General features: G+C 43.0%; 2 protein-coding genes and 1 non-coding gene across 5 annotated transcripts; 2 read left to right on the forward strand and 1 right to left on the reverse strand.

Annotated features, from left to right (window-relative positions):
- The first annotated feature begins 131 nt into the window (after positions 1-131).
- On the forward strand, positions 132-16982 carry LOC108045560 (chitin synthase chs-2). Of its 3 annotated transcripts, XM_044457406.1 has the most exons (12): positions 132-197; positions 8682-8877; positions 9364-9607; positions 10051-11280; positions 11333-11603; positions 11659-13589; positions 14092-14268; positions 14354-14530; positions 15160-15360; positions 15514-15879; positions 15945-16046; positions 16265-16982. In XM_044457406.1, exons 2-12 carry the CDS (start codon positions 8735-8737, stop codon positions 16433-16435), a joined length of 5013 nt encoding a protein of 1670 aa, XP_044313341.1. In that variant the 5' UTR covers positions 132-197; positions 8682-8734; the 3' UTR covers positions 16436-16982. The 3 variants fall into 3 exon arrangements, with proteins under 3 accessions (XP_044313341.1, XP_044313339.1, XP_044313340.1); XM_044457404.1 differs by lacking the exon at positions 14354-14530; XM_044457405.1 differs by lacking the exons at positions 132-197; positions 14354-14530 and adding an exon at positions 287-603.
- Positions 5075-5147, reverse strand: Trnar-ucg. The gene has a single exon. It is a non-coding gene; the product is annotated as a tRNA-Arg (tRNA).
- Positions 5961-7112, forward strand: LOC123037316. Its single transcript, XM_044457407.1, has one exon. The coding sequence runs from the start codon at positions 6141-6143 to the stop codon at positions 6999-7001; it is 861 nt and encodes a 286-aa protein (XP_044313342.1). The 5' UTR covers positions 5961-6140; the 3' UTR covers positions 7002-7112.
- Positions 16983-17013: the final 31 nt, after the last annotated feature.

Here is a 17013-nt window from a genome sequence, read left to right on the forward strand (position 1 = left end):
TCCAAATAAAATAAAAATAACAAGCTTAAACCCTCATAAAAATTCACTTCCAGCGGCAGCACAGCGACTGCGACGCCGGCAGCGGACACTTCCAGTGGGCAAAAACGAAAGACTTCAATTCAGTTTGGCGAAGACAACGAACCCGAAAAGAGCTGCGCGGACGACAGCGAAAAAAGAGAGAAACGTCTTACAAAACGGTACGTGCGCGCATGCGTGTGTCTGTGTGTGGCCAAAAGCGAATGTGTGTGTGTGTGTGGGCCAAAAGTTTAGTGCAGCAACAGCAACAATATAACCAACACACGAGCAACAGGCCAGCCGAAGAGAAAAAGTTAATGAAAAGAAATCAAATACGAAATAAAATTTTTAAATCAGTGGGCCACGCAGGCGAATCCACTGGAAAGAAAGGAATTTGCCCATAATCCGTGCAGTGAAGTGTCTCAGTTCGAAATTCCTCAGTTCTCTTTATATCCAGAAATCGGAATCGGAGCAACATTTACCTGGCCAACTCTTTCACTCTCACTATCTGTGGAAGACAATAGACCGATTCGTGGACTTTTTCTTTGTGCCATTTCATCGCCGTCATCCGATCGTCAGAAAGAAACGGTACAATTCTCTTACCATATTTCTGCATGTGAAAGTTACGGATTTCTTTCTATTTCGTTGGCAGCTTCTCGCTTTTCTTTTCTTTTCTTCAGCTCTGCTGCTAACGGGTTTTGTTGGCAACACTTTTGCTTTTTCTTTACAAGCTGCAGCCAATCTGACTATTTAGCATTTCGGAGCTGGAAACAATTTGCGTTGTTTGCGGATCACAAAACCCGTTCGCCGAAATATATCAACACACCCAAAAACCAAGCAACTTGTTCTATAAATTATGAATTAAATTAGCAAGCCAAGGCGAGTCAGGCCTCAAGATTTTCTTGGCATTTATCACTTTAAAGGGGCTTTTAGAAGGTGCTTTCACAAGGGAATTGCCAGAGCGAAATGTCACCTGGCGGTGGTTTTCACCTGGATCATCTCATTATTGGCGAATACGTCCACTCATCCGCTTGGCATTTTCAATAAGACTCGCTCAGACGCCTCCTCTTCAAGATTCTGTTGCGGTCTCGAGGTCTCTCTTCTCAGCAAGCTTCTTTTCCGCCTGCTCATTTAAATTTTGCTCACAATTTTCGAGTGGCTCGCAGCCAAACAAAAACCTCTGCAAATAGTCAATGTTTATTTGTTTTCTCTCCATACAGCAGGTAACTGTTGTTTGGAAAATTAAATAAAATAGGTAAGCCCGCGCCAAACTTTCAAAGTCAATGCTAAAATACTTATTTTTAACTTTTTCAACTAACTTTCAAAAACCATATTCATTTTAAAGTGTATGTATCATCGTTTGTTCGAAACAAAACCATGTCATACAACATGACACCTCATCGGTTAATGGATAAATCTTCAAAATCCCAAAATATACTCATCAATGGAAAGGCCAAATTAAAGACCCAGCAAAAGCCAAATCATTCTCAGGTCTCTGGAAACACCAAATAAAAAGAAACAACAGAAATGAAGAGCCATTTCCGATACAACTTACGTATACGTAAAACCCAAACATTAAGCTTTACTGTGACTCATTCCACATAATCAAAATATCTTGATTCAATCTTGATTAATCATGGTTGCCCAATTGGCGTATATAGAAGCATATCTACAATCAATTTTCTGCAATTGAATGCATTTAAATTGGTTAGGTCCGCGACAGCACAATGCCAAATTATTAAAGCGTGTATGACGCATTTACTTTACATTCAAAAGGCTTTTAATATTTTCAGGAATATAACGGTAAAAATGTTTACAGTCAAACAAACCGCAAAAAGGTGAAACAACTTAATTTAAAATGACTTGGCATAAAGTTGAAAAGCTTCTTTGGATATTAAAGGAAAAAGAGGTTATTTTTTTATGTGGGTAGCAAAGGATTGGACGAGTTGGTTTTTAGAAAAATTCAGAAGCTTGTGAGTTTGTTGAAACTGACATCTACTTATGAATTTATAAAGTAAAAAATATACACTGTTTTAAATATTACAATCTTAAATAACGATTATTTTTAGTCATTGTCCTTTGTCTTAATGACATTCAATTTTGTCATGCCCGTTAAACATGTTGCTTTTCAAAGAAATTTTCTATTTTAGCAACAAATAAATGTTTAAGTTTTTCAAAAAAGTAAAAACAGAAACTTCAACTTAACATGTATTATCAGTAGGATGTTAATTGTAATTTGTCAAACAATATAAATGTGATAACTGAGAGTGTACAAAATATCTCTGTAAACTTAAACGTGTTCAAACCAATGAAAGCTTCTTAAGTGAACTTCCGAGCTTAATGTTAGGTGCAGCTTCAAGATAGATTGCCTGGCATCTGCAGGCATGAATCACCCGATCCAATATCATACTGGTATTCCTGCAATCGGATCGCTGGCAACCTTCAAGCAATTGTGGCTCTCCGCTGTGGCAAGCGTAAATCAATAGCTTAAATGGCCAATCCCAGCGAGCTGGCCACTGACCACTGACCACTGCACACTGAACCCACACCCATGAATACCCCTCCCCGGATCCCCACTCCAAAACTTGCCCCATCTTGGCCGTGTCACCATGGTACTCGTAGTTCGTTCCGGCTTGGTTCGCCTGCAATTTTTCACATAATGCTTGCGACTTACTCCTATTGGCGCATATTTCTTGGCCGCAGCTCGCTGGTTTTCCTGTTGTCCGCCGAAAACTGGTTGTCCGGCAATCGACAATCGGCAATCGCAACATTCGGTCGGCAGCTGGCTGGCGTGGCCGGTTCGATTGCCGTGTTCCCGTTTTGACTAGTTGGCTTAAGTGTAGCAATCAATTTATGCGCCAGCCCAAGCAGCAACAACTGTTGCAGCCCCAACTTGTATCTGAATCGGCTTTGGCATCTGAGCCCCAGTATCGCATAGATTGTGTTCGTTTATTTCTATAACATTTTTTACAAGTATCTGACTTTCACTTTTTTTCTGTTTCTCTGTCTGGCTGTTGGCGGAGCGCAGGTTTTAATTGTTCGCCTTCTTTGGCGGCTTCTGACTTAGCCCCAAAACCAAAACACTAATAGTTACACAGCAAAAAAATATAAAAAGTTTAAATACAATTTCCTATTCAAGTTTTACCGGTCATGCATATCATTTATATCTTTTCATTATAGTTCGACTTCAAATAAGTTCATATATTCGTTTATTTTAAAGTGAAAAGAGAGTGCGCATTAATATTTAAAATAAATTTGGATAAAAAGACCCGACTGTCAATGCTGATCAAAAAGGATATGATCGGCAGAACTTCCAAATCCTTCCCGAAATAAAAAACCTATCTAAAGAATTCTGGTTTTAAAAGAATGTTGGTCTATATTTTTCTATCTGTATCTTTCATCTTTGGCCATATATATTTATATATTTGGTTTAATAGACATTCACTTTGCCCCTCCCGCCCTAATGCGCTAATGTGATTATTACAACAGACAAAAATTATTAAATCACCAAACGCCTGCAGCTGGGTCCCATTGTCTGTTTCGGTGGGCAGCACAAAAGAGCTTGGCTCCATGCCGCTCCAAGACTTCCAGTTAGCCCGCTCCAGTTTGTTTCCTGCCCAACCGGTTGGCTATCGGGGATCTATATGAGAATATATGAGAATACGTTCGCTTCTCCGACTCTGCCAATTCAATTGCGGAGCCGTAATCCTTTTCGGGCTCGATCTTTCTAGCCCTCGGCGTTGATTTAACGCGTCGACCAGAATGCTTAATTTGTTCGGTTTTTATTGTTTGGAGACTCGGATTTTCTTCCACTTAGGTCATATTTTGTATGGCGAGCACGTTTGGTGTGTGGGTAAAAGTACTCAATGTTGAGGCTGGCTAGGGTTAACTGAGTTCATATCCCGGGGATATACATGTTTATTTGAAAAGATTTGCTCTTTTTCCCACTAGAGGTGCTCATGAGAAAATCCCATTCTATACTAGTCGACTTAAAGTTAGATTAACGGCCTTGTTTTCAATATTAACTTTTTTTTAATCTAATTGTAAGTCGTTGTAGAAGAGGACTAGAATTTTTATATAAAAAATAGCCTACTTTACGGATTTTCACCATGTAATCGGATTGTGTATGCAATCTTTTTTTAAAGTAAACTAAAACTGTTAACCAAACACTGAATGCTTCTTCAAATTTTGACAGAAGTCAACTGAAGATAACTGTCGACAGAATTAAGCCATTACGAAAGGAAAATGTAAGAAAAATCAGAGGATATATGCGAAAACACAAAATGATTCTTCAAGGCTCAGATCACGTTGCTTAACTTTGTACAAATTTCAATAGTTAATACCTACATACGTATTAAATTTAAATTTAACTCTATTTTTTCCACAAATTGGGTAACTATGATAAATCGACAACTGATAAATAATTTTGCTCGTAAATTCTAAAGATTTTGAATTTTGACGAATGGGAATTAAAAAAAAGCATATAAATGGTTTAACTAAATGGTTAAATTTTGTATTCAAGACCGATAAATATGTTTTGTGATACCAAACAAGTTTATTAACAAATAGATTTAATAGATCTCTTATATCTTAAATTCAGTGTTTAAATCAAATTCAAGCTACTAAATTCATTTTTCAACTTCTTCCCAAGCAACTTATACTTGGCTGCTTGAAGATATGCACTACAGCTAATTTATAACTAATCCAAGTTCAACTGGTAGATGAGATCCGTTCTTCTGGACATTTGACATTTAGAAGAATCGAGAGAAGTCGCGGTTTCTGCTAGATATTCATTGGCAGTGGCCAATTTAATCGTTTTCGCTGTTGGTTGCTCAATTGCGTATTTTTCCCATATTAAATTGATTTTGAGTTGCCAAAGAGTCGAAGGGGAAACGGGTTTTTATTGTGTGTTTAAAATACAAGGGAGTTGACTTATCGAATAGATAAAATATGCCAAAGTGGTTACTTAATCAACCTCAACGACCTAGTCAGCAAACAAAAACAAAATTTTAAAAACGAATTCGCTCAGCATAAAAAAGTGCATTGCAGCAATTAGATGCGACCGTGACAGGACTCGAACCTGCAATCTTCGGATTCGAAGTCCGACGCCTTATCCTTTAGGCCACACGGTCTGGTTGAAACGTCACGTTTGTTCCTGCCCTATAAAGCCCGAAACAGGCGCTCTGCAAGGAAGCACTTTCACCACACTTTCTCTACGAAAGCATCCTGCCACTCCTCCGAATGTGTGTGTAAAAGCCACCCTGACGCTCCCCTAAGCTTAAAAATTGTGCGTTCCACTTTGTGTGTGTGGGAGTGGGACGTTTATGTCCTTTGGGGTGGTTCATCCTTCGCAGCGATACCCGCCTTGTGCGCAGAATCCTCCACAAGGGGGCCAAATGCATCCCACAGCATCTTTTGTGGCAACCAGCTGTTTAACCAGAGATCCTGCTGATGTAGGCTTTATTTTATTAGCTTTTATAACTATCCTTTACTTATGGTTATTAGTTGAACTGCTGGCTTTGATTTTAATATTCGAACTAATATCTCAAAGCCAAGTTGATATCAAGGAAACATTGTTGAATTTTGATTAGAACTCAATAACATAGTTCTTTTAAAAATTTGCTTTCCATACTGAAGATATTAAATTTTAACTTATTCAACTTAAAAGCTTTCAAATAAAACTTTGATATTTCAGATATATAGCACTAAATATTTTTCTTCTTAAATTTCCAATTGCTTTTAGCAACAGCGACTAGTCTCATGAAGTTTTTTGAAAGTGCGGTTTGTTGTTTGGCAATTTTAGGACGATAGTTAATTAAAAGTATGTTTTTTACTAAGGAATGTGCTGCTTTAGTAATATTAAGAGGATAAAACAGGCCTTAAGCAATCATTAATCAGATAGTCACAGTTGTCATGTTTTCATTTTTTGCAGGCATGTCGTTTGATCAGAAAAATCAAAATTTATAAATGTGAATATATTTCCTTTCCTTTTTGCTTCCTTCCCATTGTAAAAATTGTCATGTGATCTGTTCAGATTAATCGTAACACTGCAATGCAATAAAAGGATTTCGAATTCCTGTTTTGTTGATGAGACAAAATTTCCGGTAGACTCCGAAAGATAGATCATGAGGACCTCCGCGAATCCGGGATCAATTTCCAAGAATACAAGAGTGGGGCGCATTGTGAGCCGGACCCCACTTGATTCGCCCACCTTCGATGTGACCCAACTGAGCAGCTCCGGGCTGTGCAGCCGAGGGGGCGTCCAACTGCCGCCGCTGATGCTGAAGGGTCAGATCCATCCGAACCAGGTCGCCAACGCCCGATTCCGGGTGGTGGAGGCCGATCACAGGCCCCTCAGCGATCAGCAATTCAATGCGCTAATCAAGCGGCTGGTCAAGTGCTTCATGTCCGAGGTGGAGATCACAAAGCGGCTGCGGAAGGTCACCGCCCGCCGGTCGGTTCATCCGGCGGACCTGCAGCTCATCCGGCATCTGGAGGCTCTCCGTCGGAACTACGAGACGGAGCGATCCGTCCTGGTGGTGAAGCTCAGCCTGGACAGCCGCTTCAGTCTGTACGCCTCTCAGGCAGCGCAGGTTGGGGAAGCCCGGTCGAGCATGTCCAGCAAATCCCGGAGGAGCAATCCTCTAGAGACCCCTTTGAAGAACGAAAACATACTTGCAACCAAGAGTCTCAAGCTCGGTTACGATGTGCGCTCAAGGCATCGGCAAAGTGGAGGATCTCTGCCCAGAGGATTGCTCAGAAAACCCATACTCTGTAATCAGATCGAAACTCCTGTAGATCTGTCCCTTCGTCTCAGGGAGAAGCTTTACATATTGCAGGAAACTTCAGAGACTCCCTTAGCACCCGAACAAATCGAACAGTCCTCCCAAGGCGCACAAACTTTATTGCCCACTACCATTTGTGATTCAACTGTTCAAGTGTCGCCAAGCTCTTCTGACACATTTTTTGATATGGAGGATTTTTAGAAACGAAACAGGATTCTTTATGATTATGATTTGGCTTTTTTTTATACTGATTTCTCTTTTTCCTTCGTGCACCTTAAAAGTTAAATACTAAAAATAGACAATAATTACAAATTGATGTTGAATTCTATTAATACTTTTTACAACAAAGGTTCTGACTTAGACCTGTTATTTGTATATTTTAAAATGTGGCTGCAAATGCTGGCCCGATCCCATCCCCTAGTTTATGTAGTATCCCAATTACAGACAGACTTGCAGACAATCTGACTCTAGTGAATTAGCATTATTTTCTTGATACTGATTTCTCTTTCGCTGCTATTTAAAAATTAGACAATATTTACAAAATTAAGTTAAATTGCATTAATGTTTTTTACGACAAGGGTTTCGACTTAAGACCTGTCATCTTTATATTTGTAGATGTGGTTGCAAAAGACCGATTCCATACCCTAGCTCATGTAGTGCTTCTAAATCCCAGTTATAGGCAGACGAGCTGAAAAGCTGACATTGCCAGAAAAACTTTAGCAACAAAGTTAATGCAAAATGACAAATTGATCTTATAGACAATGTGACTAGTGATTTGGCATTCTTTTCTTGTTACAAAATTAATTTAAATTGCATTAATGTTTTTTACGACCAGGGTTTTGACTTAAGACCTGTCATCTTTATATTTGAAGATGTGGTTGCAAAAGACTTGACCGATTCCATACCCTAGCTCATTTAGTTCTTCTAAATCCCAGGTTTAAGCACTGAGAACTGAAATGCTGGCATTGCCAGAAAAACAAGGTTAATTCAAAATGATCTAAATAGTTTGTCATTTGGGCCTTAATTACACATGTTAACTTCTTATAAATAGGCGTACCCATATAACTCCTCCCATCGTTCACCACCAATTGAATACCGTCTTCAATTTGCCTCATAATCATAAATATTGCACTCGGACCAGAATCTGGCACAAGGCCTTCATTGGCAGAACAATACGAGCAGTGCTGGCAACTGCGACTGCAATTCAAACGAGTAACCGAACTTAATTACCATAAAAAGAGAAGAAGCCCCGGGCAACATCGGTTTCAGTTCCGTGCCACATGTGGAACAACTGAGGCGCATCAAAGTCTCGAGTTATGCATGCGACTTACTAAGCTTCAACAATTTCTTAGATCACTCTTTGCTGAAAATTACAGAAGTGAAAGTGAAAAGCTGGTGAGAAAAATATGGAAGCGTTCGAAATCATGGGCAGAAAGATGTAAATTTGATCACAGAAATGCCCAAGTCATGAGTCACTAGTTTAGGCTACACGGCAAAAAAAGACCATGTTGGTCTTCATTAAATAAACTCTGACAGATAATTATATCGGGATTTAAGATTTGACTAAAAGCTTTTAACTTCGATTTGAAATAATCGATCATTTTATTTTAAGACCTGCAAATAAATAGATTGAGAATTTATGCGTAAACTGGTATTTTGAGAAAAGACAAAGACTTCTGTATGTGCATGTAACAGCAGCTTTCAAGGTTCATCTTGAAGCTTGATTAAAAAAGCCCAAACCGGTCTGAGGGCGGAGTCAAAGGACGCCTGTCCTTGGGAGCCGTTTTCCACAGCCATAAATTACTTGTCCATTAAAACCGGCTTATCGAACAATCGCAACCTGAGCCCAATTATTTACCACTCTCCTCCGACTCTTTGCAGCCGAACATTGGCCACTCCGCTCCAAGATTGGGGGCTAGCACCGACCGTGGGAGATGTCTGCGATGCGGCATCGCCCAATGGCCCCGCCGGGGCAGGGCGCCGGAGCGGGAGCTGCCGGGGAGCACGGCGATAGCGATGACAACAACTTCACCGATGACGAGAGCTCGCCCCTGACTCACGACATCTATGGCGGCAGGTAGGTCTCCAGTCTTCAAAATTTATTCCGATCGCTAGTTGGCTGGATGGTGGCCAACTACCGCGAAAAGGCAACCGGAACCGAAGTGTCTCAGCCAGACAACTGTAATTAAGCCCCGCTGTGACCGCGATTGCTCCACAATCACTTTCGGTGCAGGGCGGAGTCGGGGCCGTAAAGTGCCGGAAGTCAAGATCATCCAGTCGAGCGAGCTTTGCGAAAATCATAGATCAGTGGTCTGCGAGGTGATCGGATTAATCGAATGGGATCCGTCAATGAATACCTATATGATTTTCATAACATTTTTGTATTTTTTTTTATTTCTTAGTATGAAATGAAATTACAAATATTTCAGCATATATCTTAACAATATCCAACATTGGTAGTATTAATTATAAACATTTACAATTGGAGGTCCAATCACATAACATCACCATGTTTCTTCCGACTTTAAAAATTTATTTTATTTTAACCCCACCAATTTTTCAGCCAACGCACCATACAAGAAACGAAGGGTTGGGATGTGTTCCGGGATCCGCCTATCAAAATTGAGACCGGATCGACGGCGAACCAGGAGTGCTTAGAATTAACCGTCAAGATCTTGAAGATCTTCGCCTATGTGTTTACGTTTATCATAGTTTTAACCGGTGGCGTCATCGCCAAGGGCACAATGCTCTTCATGACCTCGCAAGTGCGCAAGGATAAGAAGATGGAGTACTGCAATAAGGACTTGGTAAGAACATACATGTTTGTAAAAAATAAGACAACCAGTAACTTATAGTAAAGTCTATTTTATCCTTAATGTGATTTTTCGTATTTTGCTTTTATATAAATAATTTAAAACTGTATTTGAAAATATTAATTCTTACATGCCATACAAAATAATTGCATACGATACATTGAATAACTGAATTTCTCTTAGACTAGATTTTGTAATCAAATATTTTTTGATAACCCAAGATTAAAATCCCATATGAATGATTTATTAGCACGATCAACAATAAGAAACAATCATTCAGTTTGGATTGACAATAAGTTCAAAGCCCCTTGGCTTGAACCTCTTCAATTAAGAAAGCTTATAAAGGGTATACATTAAAAACTAATATGTTGTAAACCCTGATTAGTATTAACACAATTTTGTATTAATATTTCCTTACAATTTTTCTAAAAACAAAGGGTCGGGACAAGAGCTTTGTGGTGCGGCTGCCCGAGGAGGAGCGAGTGGCCTGGATCTGGGCCCTGCTGATAGCCTACGCCCTGCCCGAGATCGGAGCCCTGATCCGATCCGCCCGCATCTGCTTCTTCAAGACGTTCAAGGTGCCGCGGACGGGGCACTTCCTGTTCGTCTGGCTGATGGAGAGTATGAGCGCCGTGGGCATGGCCCTACTGATGTTTGTGGTCCTGCCCCAGATCGATGCCATCCAGGGTGCCATGCTGACCAACTGCCTGTGCGTGGTCCCGGGCATCTTCGGCCTCCTGTCGCGTACCTCCAAGGAGGGCAAGCGGTTCGTGAAGGTGATCATCGATCTGGCGGCGGTGGCGGCCCAGGTCACGGGTCTGGTGATCTGGCCGCTGCTGGAGAACCGCCGGGAGCTGTGGGTCATCCCGGTGGCCTGTGTGATGATCTCGTGCGGCTGGTGGGAGAACTATGTGTCGCCCCAATCTCCGCTAGGCTTGGTCCGAGCTCTGGGGCGCATCAAGGATGAGATGAAGTACACCCGCTACTTCTGCCACATATTCCTATCGATCTGGAAGATCCTGCTCTTCTTCACCGTCACATTACTGATCTACTGGGCGCAGGGCGAGGAGCCCGGCAATCTGTTCTCCATGTACGGAGATGCCTTTGGACCCCACAAGATCATCGTCTACGAGCTGCCTGCTGGCCTGGGCGGTGTTCTCCCTGATACCCTGGAATCGGCCAATATCGACACTGTGGACGTGGATGCCGCCTACAACACCGTGGTCTATGTGCTGCTCCTGCAGATATTCGGCGCTTATTTGTGCTACATCTTCGGCAAGTTTGCTTGCAAGATCCTCATCCAGGGATTCAGCTATGCGTTCCCCGTCAGTCTAACCGTTCCGTTGTCCGTCACGTTTCTGATCGCCGCCTGTGGAATCCGGATCGACGATCCCTGCTTCTTCCACGACACCATTCCGGACTACCTGTTTTTCACGAGCCCCTCGAACTTCAGGTTCAACAACTTCGTCACCGAGCAAATGGCCTGGGCCTGGATCCTGTGGCTCCTAAGTCAAACCTGGATCGCGCTGCACATCTGGACTCCCAAGTGCGAACGTCTGGCCACCACCGAGAAGCTGTTCGTCCAGCCCATGTACTCCTCACTGCTGATCGACCAGTCAATGGCGCTCAACAGAAGGCGGGATGATCAGGCGGATGTGAAAACAGAGGTGAGTTGGGAGCTCCGATATCTGGAAACAATATATAACTTTTCGCTTTCAGGATCTATCGGAGATCGAGAAGGAAAAGGGCGATGAATACTATGAGACCATCTCGGTGCACACGGACCGCTCTTCGGCACCGAATAAGCCCTCGATAAAGTCTTCGGATAACATCACACGAATCTACTCCTGCGCCACTATGTGGCACGAAACCAAGGATGAAATGATTGAGTTCTTGAAGAGTATCATGCGGATGGATGAGGACCAGTGTGCTCGACGTGTGGCGCAAAAGTATCTTCGGGTCCTCGATCCAGATTACTACGAGTTTGAAAGTAAGTAAGCCAAGGGATTTAACAGAACACCAGCTAATCCAATCTGTAATTTCAGCTCACATCTTCTTCGACGACGCCTTTGAAATCTCGGATCACAGCGATGACGATATCCAGTGCAACCGGTTTGTTAAACTTTTGATCGCCACCATGGACGAGGCTGCCTCCGAGATCCACCAGACCACCATCAGGCTGCGCCCGCCCAAGAAGTACCCCACTCCCTATGGAGGCCGCCTGGTGTGGACCCTTCCCGGAAAAACGAAGTTTATCACTCATCTAAAGGACAAGGATCGGATTCGTCACAGGAAACGCTGGTCCCAGGTGATGTACATGTACTACTTGCTGGGTCATCGGCTCATGGAACTGCCCATTTCGGTGGATCGCAAGGATGCGATTGCGGAGAACACCTACCTCCTCACCTTGGACGGAGACATTGACTTTAAGCCGAATGCGGTAACCCTTCTGGTGGACTTGATGAAGAAGAACAAGAACCTGGGTGCCGCCTGTGGACGTATTCATCCCGTGGGATCGGGACCCATGGTGTGGTATCAGTTGTTCGAGTACGCCATTGGTCATTGGCTACAAAAGGCCACGGAGCACATGATCGGCTGTGTGCTCTGTTCACCAGGCTGCTTCTCCCTGTTCAGGGGCAAAGCCCTCATGGATGACAACGTGATGAAGAAGTACACCACCCGATCGGATGAGGCTCGTCACTATGTGCAGTACGATCAGGGCGAGGATCGTTGGCTCTGCACGTTGTTGCTGCAGAGGGGATATCGTGTGGAGTACTCGGCTGCCAGTGATGCGTACACCCACTGTCCCGAGGGCTTCAATGAGTTCTACAACCAGCGCCGCAGATGGGTGCCCTCGACTATAGCCAACATCATGGATCTGCTGGCGGACGCAAAGCGCACAATCAAGATCAACGACAACATATCCCTGCTGTACATCTTCTACCAGATGATGTTGATGGGGGGTACCATCCTGGGACCCGGAACCATTTTCCTTATGTTGGTGGGTGCCTTTGTGGCTGCCTTCCGCATCGACAACTGGACCTCCTTCCACTATAACATCGTGCCCATCCTGGCCTTTATGTTCATCTGCTTCACCTGTAAATCGAATATCCAATTGTTTGTGGCCCAAGTCCTATCAACAGCTTACGCTCTGATTATGATGGCTGTTATTGTGGGTACGGCTTTGCAGTTGGGAGAGGACGGAATAGGTTCTCCTTCGGCCATTTTCTTGATATCTATGGTGGGGTCATTCTTCATAGCCGCATGTTTGCATCCACAGGAGTTCTGGTGCATAACATGCGGCCTGATCTATCTGCTATCGATCCCTTCTATGTACTTGCTGCTCATCCTGTACTCGATCATCAATCTGAACGTCGTCTCTTGGGGAACCCGTGAAGTGGTCGCCAAGAAAACGAAGAAGGAGCTGGAGGCGGAGAAGAAGGCCGCCGAGGAGGCAAAGAAGCGGGTGAAGCAGAAGAGCATGCTCAGCTTTCTCCAGAGTGGGATTGGAGACAATGGTGATGAGGAGGGCTCCGTGGAGTTCTCCCTCGCCGGACTCTTCCGCTGCATATTCTGCACCCACGGAAAAACCTCCGATGAGAAGCAGCAGCTGACCTCCATCGCCGAATCGCTGGACACGATCAAAACTCGGATGGACACCATCGAAAGTGCTGTGGATCCTCATGGCCACCATGCCTCTCGACACGGACGGAGGAGGACCACCTCCAGTGGCTCCAAGGATCACCATTTGCTCACCTCGGTGGCGGAGAAGTCCGGAGACGAGTCGGACGAATCAGATTCGGACACATCGGCGGAACCCAAGCAGGAGCGAGATTTCCTAACCAACCCGTATTGGATCGAGGATCCCGATGTGCGCAAGGGCGAGGTAGACTTCCTCTCCAGCACGGAAATTCAGTTCTGGAAGGATCTGATTGATCAGTATCTATACCCCATCGACAATGATCCAGTGGAGCAGGTGAGATTCCCCTTATTATTATTAATTCCAGGCGCAGATTGTAAATTGTTTAGTTTGATTTGGATTCCTTATCTGAATCAGCGATTTTTTGAAACAAAACACAGTATTGTTTTAGTTACCATTTAAATTGAAGCCATTCCTCAAAATAATACTTTTAAATCGAAGTGGCTTAGGTTTTTAAATACTACATGCGTTGAAAGTTGGAAAAAAGGTTTTGACCGCGACAATATTGAAAGACAGTTTCGAAGTCAGCAACCTTAAACAAAATTAATTTAATTTGCTAACGAACAATGAATATCCAATTGCATTGCTAAATGTTTTTTATTAGGAAATTAGAATGGTATTAGGCTCAGTATAGAAAGTTCTTTAAGTGGTTTAAATGACAATTTAAACTTCGGCTCGCCGAAGCCAACCATTTTACTGTGAGTATTTTCTTCGGAAAACTCGCGACCAGAAACAATAAAACCTAACACAATCGCCGCATCGGATAACGCTCTTGTAGGCCCGCATAGCTAAAGATCTCAAGGAGCTGCGCGACTCGTCGGTGTTCGCGTTCTTCATGATCAACGCTCTTTTTGTGCTGATCGTGTTCCTGCTGCAGCTGAACAAGGACAACATTCACGTGAAGTGGCCATTCGGAGTGAGGACGAATATCACCTACGACGAGTCCACCCAGGAGGTAATTGCCAACTTGGCCGGCTGTACTAACACAACTCTTTTGGTTTATTTCTTTCTTTGGCACCACGATCTGAAATGAAATGAAGGCCCGCATTGCCTCCGACCTGATTGAGCTGCGAAACAAGTCGGTTTTCGCGTTTTTCATGGCCAACGCCTTGTTCGTGCTGATTGTTTTCTTGTTGCAACTGAACAAGGACAAATTACACATTATTTGGCCGTTGGGCGTCAAAACGAACATTACCTATATCGAAGAGACATCTGAGGTTTATAAAACAAGCTTTATACGATGTTACTACCAAAACTGTACTGTCAGTGTTTTGTCTTACCCTAAAACCTCTGGAAGGGTCCTCTAACTCCCTGCCTGTCCTCTGTTTCACTCTAAATGTTTACTACCCGTTCAACATGTCACATCACCAAATCAGCTAATGATGTTCTTTGTTCACGGCTACCCCCGTTTATTAAGCCCCATCCCAATGGTTCAGGCTTTATATCATACAAATACATCATGTAAAAACAACAGAACAACATCTTGATATTTAAGCGGTTCTAACAGTTAGGCCCCAAATGAAAACACGGTAAACTGTAAGCAATATCTATCCCCTTCTGAATAATCACCGTTCTGTACACATGCCCAAAGTTATGATAAGCATGTTCATTGTTCCTCCAACATCAATACAATATGTTCCAATATATATTATAAACAAACCCGACATATAACAAACCTCCCAAATGGTATCACACCTCAACCTCAACATACCACAATCACCGAAAATTGGTGTTAAGATCAGCCATTATCCAAGCCCGAAACCGTCAACCAACCAAATCGTTAAATGTCACTAACCCAAAACCAAATTCCTGAGGCTCCCCACTAATCTCTTGATCTTCCCCATAGGTCCACATCTCCAAGGAGTATCTGCAACTAGAACCAATCGGTTTGGTATTTGTGTTCTTCTTTGCTCTCATTTTGATCATTCAGTTTACGGCCATGTTGTTCCATCGCTTCGGAACCATTTCGCATATCTTGGCCTCAACTGAACTAAACTTCTGCAAGAAGAAGTCCGAGGATCTGACACAGGATCAACTTATAGATAAGGTTAGTGGTATTAAATGAAAAAAAATTCTTTACTTAAATTACTAACAGCAATTTAAATTCAATCTTAAGAAAATAAAAATATTTTTCAAAATTTAAATGAACTAATCCAACACTAAAGTTCTTAATGTAAACTTTTATGTTTACCCCATTCAGCATGCTGTGGAGATCGTTAAAAACTTGCAGAGGCTACAGGGCATCGATGGGGACTACGATAATGACTCTGGTTCCGGGCCAGATCGCATTGCCAGAAGAAAGACCATCCAAAATCTGGAGAAGGCGAGGCAACCACGTCGCCAAATCGGCACCCTGGATGTCGCTTTCAAGAAAAGGTTCTTGAAACTGACCGCCGATGCGGAGAATAACCCGGCCACGCCCATTCTCACGCGCCGCCTCACAATGCGAGCAGAGACAATCCGGGCACTGGAGGTGCGCAAGAATTCGGTGATGGCCGAAAGACGGAAGTCCGCCATGCAGACATTGGGTGCCAAGAACGAGTACGGGATTACCACGGGGGCACCGGTAAGATCTGGAAATATTTACAAGAATGCTAACCATCGAGTACTGACTCCAATCTTTCGATATAGATCAACAACAATGGAGGCATCCCCAACCAGAGAAGTGGACGCGTTTCCAATGCCGGCATCAGCATCAAGGATGTATTTAATGTAAACGGAGGAGCTGCAGAGGTAAGAATTGAAAAAATAAATATTTTGTTCAGTGGGCTTAACATTTAAACCAATATATCTGTAAATGCGGTGTAGATAAACATTTGAAAGTTTACAGATTAAAAACTGAGCCTTAAATTGACCTCTATCTGTTTTGATCTACTAAAAGATCATTGCATTGTGAAATACGAAATGTAAATATTATATTCCATTTTGTAAATATTCCCCTTGTCCTGCAGCAAATTTACGGCTCAAATGGAGGCGGCACGATCAACCAGGGCTACGAGCACGTGATAGACGAGGACGGCGACGGCAACTCCCTGCGGCTGACCACCCGGAATCCGCACCCGCACCACCAGGTTTCCTGGGGGCAAAACACCAACGGCGGCAACGGGACAGGTCGCCTTTGAGCAAGCCCGTTCATCCTAGACATAATGCTAAGCTAGACCTAGAGAACTTGTTAACGAATTCCGCCTCTTTCCATTAACTGCCTAAACGTAAGACTAAGCCCACACCTAGAGTTGTAGTCAGGACAGGATTATGTTGTATAGTGTGTATATTTAGGGACGCGAGAGAGATTCAGGACATAGATGGAGCCTGACGACACAACGAACATTATGCTTAGCTAATCACACTGCCAGTGCCGATGTGTGCCTGTGCGTGGGCAGGTAAATCGGTTGCCCACGGTGGCAACCACATTCATACAATGTACTATACTATCATTTGTTAGGCTACGTTTAAGTCAATCCCCGTGTGGATCCATCCGGACACACGACCAGTGCATGCTGACACAAAATACTCAACGCGAAGCTGATTCGTAAGTGCAGCAGAGAGATGACCTATTTATATATTCGACATAACGAAGATACATAGTTCTCTTTAAATAATTGATTATTGACAATTTGATGGATTGTACAACTTTTGATACAACAAATAAATACAAATATCGAATACAAATATCAAATTAGTTGAAATGGAACACAATTAC

Source organism: Drosophila rhopaloa, unplaced genomic scaffold (assembly GCF_018152115.1).
Source record: "Drosophila rhopaloa isolate 14029-0021.01 unplaced genomic scaffold, ASM1815211v1 contig_155, whole genome shotgun sequence".
NCBI lineage: Eukaryota > Metazoa > Arthropoda > Insecta > Diptera > Drosophilidae > Drosophila > Drosophila rhopaloa.

What these genes read in the sequence shown, in the direction of transcription:
- LOC123037316 (XM_044457407.1), top strand. Translation starts at nt 6,141, where the DNA reads ATGAGGACCTCCGCGAATCCGGGATCAATTTCCAAGAATACAAGAGTG.
- LOC108045560 (XM_044457406.1), top strand. Translation starts at nt 8,735, where the DNA reads ATGTCTGCGATGCGGCATCGCCCAATGGCCCCGCCGGGGCAGGGCGCC. An exon ending in AGGCGGATGTGAAAACAGAG is followed by an intron (nt 11,281 to 11,332) that starts GTGAGTTGGGAG and finishes TTTCGCTTTCAG; the next exon opens with GATCTATCGGAGATCGAGAA. An exon ending in AGATTACTACGAGTTTGAAA is followed by an intron (nt 11,604 to 11,658) that starts GTAAGTAAGCCA and finishes CTGTAATTTCAG; the next exon opens with CTCACATCTTCTTCGACGAC.